General features: G+C 40.0%; 1 protein-coding gene across 7 annotated transcripts in view; it reads left to right on the forward strand.

Annotated features, from left to right (window-relative positions):
* FSHR (follicle stimulating hormone receptor) overlaps positions 1-4,036 on the forward strand; it is a 129,166-nt gene extending 125,130 nt beyond the window's left edge. For all 7 annotated transcript variants that reach the window (XM_072333138.1, XM_072333137.1, XM_072333134.1 and 4 more), the window contains one exon: positions 2,034-4,036. In XM_072333138.1, the coding sequence (XP_072189239.1) occupies positions 2,034-3,261 (1,228 nt within the window). In that variant the 3' untranslated portion in view covers positions 3,262-4,036. The remainder of the gene's footprint in view (positions 1-2,033) is intronic.
* The last annotated feature ends 1,964 nt before the right edge of the window (positions 4,037-6,000 follow it).

Here is a 6,000-nt window from a genome sequence, read left to right on the forward strand (position 1 = left end):
AAAGAGAGCAGCGAACTCTGTGGGAGCCTGATTCTGTTTGAGACCTCTGGGTGTTAAATAATTCAGGAATGAATAAATAATAATAATCAGAAATATTTCACTGGCCTTACATAGCTGTCTTATCTGTGGGATAGAGCTAGCTCTAGGCAGTCTCCATAATTTAGGAAATGGCTTATTTTTAACTCATAGCTCAGAAACGATTGGATAAAAACATTTCCTTCATTTACTAAAACCAGGAGCTGCAATAGCTTTCATGCCCTCAAGTGCTTGTTACACTCGAAACTGAGGGACTTTCTCTCCAGTTATTTCTCCTCAGAAGCACATACTCCATTTCAGCTAGGGAGCCATTGATATATCGATCAACACGCTGGGCCCCTCACTCATCCTTACCAAATAGAACTCAGGGGAACAGAACGTAATGCCTTGTTATTGCAGCTGTGACCTCCACAGTGCATATTTGACCTCCCAGGAAATCGGCTTTCTGCCTCAGTTGACAGGCAAGATAAAAAATATTAATAACAGCAGACGATGCTCAGAACCTTGTATGAAATGTTTCTCACCTTCTGGTGCTGGACTTTCATTAGTTTTTCTTTCTTCCTTTGAAACTGGATTCTTTTGAAGATGGAATAAATGCACAAAGAAAAAGGGTAAATTTAGGTTACCAAAGAGGGTACTAGCTTTTAACCTATTGCCCATTGTTTAACCATTTCCAACCAGCTTGAATAGAAAGCTATCCTGTCAAGATGGGAAATAAGTTGTGGTCCCATGCTGGAAAACAGACACCAAATTTACTGTCTAACCAGTAAGTGAAAGTAGGCAGAGCAGAACTGTGTTTGCTTTGCAACACATTGTCAACTGTTTTATTTGATAATTCAAATCAAGTTTGTATCCACCTTCATGCAAACCTATGGCTGTAAGTTGCTGGAACAGCAAAACTTCAATGTTCTATGAGAAACAGTTATTTAAGGCCTTTATTTCTTACCTCGATGGATCTGATCTTCTCAGACAAAACATTTGTTTCTTCCCTCAGTCTACACATGGAGAAGATGGGTTCCAAATGAATCCTCTAGAAAGTAAAGCCAAACACAAACTAACCGAATTAAAACAATAATAATAATAATAATAAAGACAAAGAAAAAAAAAAATCTTGAAACTTTCCCACTTTTTCCTACTGAAAATTCTCAAAACATTAAAAAAAACCCCAAACCATCCTAACAGTGTTGGTTGTGGAAGTGAAGGCTTCCCTTCACTCCTTCCTTTCGCCTCACTTTCCTTGAGAAATGTGGTTGAAGCAAAATATTCTGCCAAGTCTACTGTTGTTATCTGTGATGGTATCTGTCTTTCAGAGATTAACTGGAAGCCCTACTTCATGCTATTTATTTGCTTTAATGGCTAGTGACAAATATGATATTAGATATACTCGAAATGAATGGCACACACTGCTGATGTTCTGTGCCCTGAAGGAATTTCACTTTTGAGTACAACACATTGACTGCCAAAACCTTCAGGAAAAAAGGGAATTCAAGAGTAATACTGATGAACAGGGGAGTGATTTTGGTTATACAGGCTCCTTTCCTTATAGGCCACACCAAATTGATTCTTCAGAGTCCGGTGTTATGTAGGACTTCATCATCATGTGTTTTCCTCATGTAGAATCACCTTCTCAGTGACAGGTTATGTGAGAAATTGGGTTGGAATAAGAGAGGCTTCTTACTCTGTCCAGGTGGATAACTGTGTCAAGATTGTTAGTAAGGCAAACACCAGGACTTCATTCCCATATGTTTTATGTTTGAAATTAATTTACAGTATCATGCAATGTTATATAAATAGGGACCTATCAATCCATTGCTTTTGAGTTCCAGGCAAGCCTTTACAATCAGCTAACCAGAAGAACAGAACTGCTGACGTAAACAGTGTGATTCTGTGTTTGTTGTGAGCTTCATGCTGTGTCTCTTAGTTTACAACTCTGTTTTTTCTGTGTTTTTTTTTGTTTGTTTTTTTTTTTTGTTTGTTTTGTTTTTTAACAATTTCAGCACGGAATTATACCCAATATGTAGCATATCTCAGGCTAAGCAAGACCTCGATGAGCAGACTGGCAAAAAGAAACGCAGACGATCTGCAGCTGAAGATTACATTTCCCATTATGGCACACGTTTTGGCCCTGCAGAGAACGAATTTGACTACGGCTTGTGCAACGAAGTCGTCAATGTGGCTTGCTCACCCAAACCTGATGCCTTCAATCCCTGTGAAGATATCATGGGACACAATGTTCTGAGAGTTCTGATATGGTTTATCAACATTTTAGCTATCACTGGGAACACCACTGTCCTCATTATTTTAATAAGCAGTCAATACAAACTCACTGTACCTCGCTTTCTAATGTGCAATCTTGCATTTGCAGATCTCTGCATCGGTATCTATCTGTTGTTTATTGCATCAGTGGATATCCAGACCAAAAGCCAGTATTACAACTATGCCATAGACTGGCAAACTGGGGCAGGATGCAATGCTGCGGGATTTTTTACTGTTTTTGCAAGTGAGCTCTCGGTCTACACACTGACTGTGATAACTCTGGAAAGGTGGCACACCATTACCTATGCCATGCAACTTAACCGCAAGGTTCGACTTCGGCATGCTGTGGTTGTAATGATTTTTGGCTGGATGTTTGCTTTCACAGTGGCACTTCTTCCCATATTTGGCATCAGCAGCTACATGAAGGTCAGCATCTGTTTGCCCATGCACATAGAAACACCGTTTTCTCAGGCTTATGTGATATTTCTTCTAGTGTTGAATGTACTCGCCTTTGTGATCATCTGCATCTGCTACATCTGCATCTACTTTACTGTGAGAAACCCCAATGTTATCTCTTCAAACAGTGACACCAAAATTGCCAAGCGCATGGCTATATTGATCTTCACAGACTTCCTCTGCATGGCACCAATATCTTTTTTTGCAATATCAGCTTCACTCAGGGTTCCTCTCATCACGGTGTCCAAATCCAAGATCCTTCTGGTTTTGTTTTACCCCATTAATTCTTGCGCTAACCCTTTCCTCTATGCCATTTTCACAAAGACTTTTCGCAGGGATTTCTTCATTCTGTTGAGCAAGTTTGGTTGCTGTGAAATTCAAGCCCAGATTTACAGAACAGAGACTTCCTCATCTGCTCATAATTTCCACACAAGAAATGGACATTACCCTAACGCATCAAAAAACAGTGATGGGACTATTTATTCACTGGTTCCTCTGAATCACTTGAACTGAAATGCTTGCATGAATTTGTGTCTGAGGCAGTGTGATAATCACTTTCAACTATTTGAATAATGACTTCAACATAGCATGCAAACGTATTTTTTTATGAGAAAACATTTCTATTTCCACTTTGCTTTTCTGTTCGTCCTCATAGATGACACGTCATCTTCATTAGTTCTTGAAGGACAAAGACTGAGACTGCAGTATACGTCTAAGTGTCCTTGTAGAATTGTGTCCAGAAATAAATGAGCTTACAAATGCATATCTCCTACTATACAGGCAGAGATTCCCCTCAGTCTAGGAAGATGTCAGCCACTTATTGAGAATGAAGTAATAGTTATAAATGTGTTGGAACAATGGCAAATAAAATTAACCATGTCTTCTGAGGTTACAGGAGACAGAAACCCAGTTTAATGCCCTCCTAAGACTGTGTTGATCGAGATAGGTGGGCCCAAAGGATCAGATTTCATATGAATTTCTAACAGTTTTGTTTAGCTTAAGTTCTGTTTCTAAGACGAAAGAGGAAAAACAAGAGCAGAAGGAATCCTTCATAACAATTATTTCTCAATGTGGTTTAATAAGGTTCAGTAAAAATTGCTTTTGCAGGGCTGGATCCCTTGAGTGCGGCAAGGTGAGCCAATGGGCACTCTTTGGGATTGTAAGGGGCACTGTAGGCCTGTACCATCCCTTCATGGGACGCTGATCCATTTATAGCTGCTTTCAAGGTAGCTGTTTGTGGTTGGTTTTTGTTTTGTTTTGTTTTATTTTTAATTGAAAAAGGCAGTGTAAGAAAAAAAAATGCAAGATACATTTTATTCATACCTGCAATGCCCAAAAAGCCTGTTGGTTTCTTCTCAGTACTGAACAATGTGTTTTATGTGTGTAATCTTTAAACTATTTTGCATTTTCCATTCTGAAATCCATTTTAATAAAACCAATATCAAAACAAAGTGCCTTGAGAACAACTGTACGGTCAGAGATATGCTGATGAAGTAAGCAATTAATGTTACAGCTTATCTGGAGAGTTCCATTTATGCAGCGCAGCCTCCACAATTGGGTCGCAGTGACCTATGAATGAGACTTGCTTGATGAAAGCCTCCACAATATAAAAACCTGCAGTCTCTCCGAGAGTTAAGGAAGCACAGAAAGGTACGCATGTCTGAAGCTTCTTAAATAGACATCTTTGCAGCACTGACATGTCTTTGTTTGAAAGAATCTTTTCCATTAATTCTCAGTTCCTATGTAGTAAGACATAAACTACTGACAGAACTTGAGCTTTAGTCATTTAATATAAACGTAATTAAACTATTTAATATATAGAAATTTTCTCAGATGAGAATCTTCTGTTTTCCCTTCTGACAGCCAAGGCTTGGAATGTCTGATAATGGCACTGCAAGTGCCAGTCAGCTATAAACTCAGTCTTCTGTTCAGATAGATAAATAAGTGTGTGTGCAAGAGATGAGCCACGAGTAGCAAGGAAACAGTCGTTGTTTTCTCTAGCACAACAGGAAGCCCTGTAGTTATTCTGACTAGGAGCCCACTGTCAGCTTGCTCCACAGACCATCTGACAACCAATAGTATTGTAATGTCTTCTGGTTTTTACCTTTCAAGGATTCAGGATGGCGTCACAGTCCATCCAGAAGAGCTGTTTCTCTGGGCTGTCATCCAGCAGCAGAATTCCTGGGTGTGATACAGCTTGTGTCACTGCACTGTGTAAGTAGATATAGTTCACTAAGCCAGGCTGAGACCTCTCCCATCCCCATCAACCTCCAGTAACACATAGACTCATACAGGGAAAGAGAAAAAGGAATGCAAGTGCTGAATAAACAGAAGGACAATGACATGCTGGAGACCACTTGGATCATGAACTGAGCACAGGCTTGTTATGAGCACCAGGATAATGTTTAAATGGTATGAATGGACTGAGCAAAGGGCAAGTAGGCCAGCTGGAGGGTGAAGAGGGTATTTCAGAGAAAACCAAAGAACTAGATAAACATATCTTTTCTATTAAACTTTTTTTTTTCCCTTTTCTGTTTTTACTGGATTTACATTTCCTGTGAGTGATTGCTTGATTAGTCCCAGATAGCAATCCCAGATGCCGTTCTGCTGGTGCATCTTTGCCTTACATGACCCTTGTATTTCAGTCTCCACCAACCCCAGAAAATGCCCAGTTATAGAAGTATTTCTGCCATTGCTCTTGTAGTGCCAGTATCAGAATGACACAGATTGTGCTGAAAGTGGATTTGCTGCCTTTGGGGACACCCTAAACAACTCCATCTACCTGACAGAAGCATCGCTCCTTAAGGCATGTACCTCGAGAGGAGACACTACCTGACCTCCCCAGGAAGCACATATCTGGAGTTGTGATGGGTAATGAGGAATGGGGTCACTACCTCGATAGACTAAAGGGCATAGCATGAACATTGCCACCACAGGTAAAGGTAATGGGAGCAGCTGGTCAAAAGCATCAATAAAAGCAAGAATCTGACTCAGTAGAGAAAATGAACTGTGAGCCATTTTCTTTACAGCATTTGCTCTGGGGGTTACACAGATATGCCAAGCAGCGTTTGCTCATTAGAAGGCAGGTCTACATTTGAGCTTGTTAGGAATGCAGGATGAGGCTTTGCATCCCATTTAGCAAGTCTGCGAATCATCTGACCACATTTCTTTCCCATAGATTCCCTCCTAATCATTCCACTGAGGACACAGTGGATAATCTTACATTTAATTTATGCAGCTTTGTTGTTGAGA

The sequence above is a fragment of the Excalfactoria chinensis genome, chromosome 3, assembly GCF_039878825.1.
Source record: "Excalfactoria chinensis isolate bCotChi1 chromosome 3, bCotChi1.hap2, whole genome shotgun sequence".
Taxonomy (NCBI): domain Eukaryota; kingdom Metazoa; phylum Chordata; class Aves; order Galliformes; family Phasianidae; genus Excalfactoria; species Excalfactoria chinensis.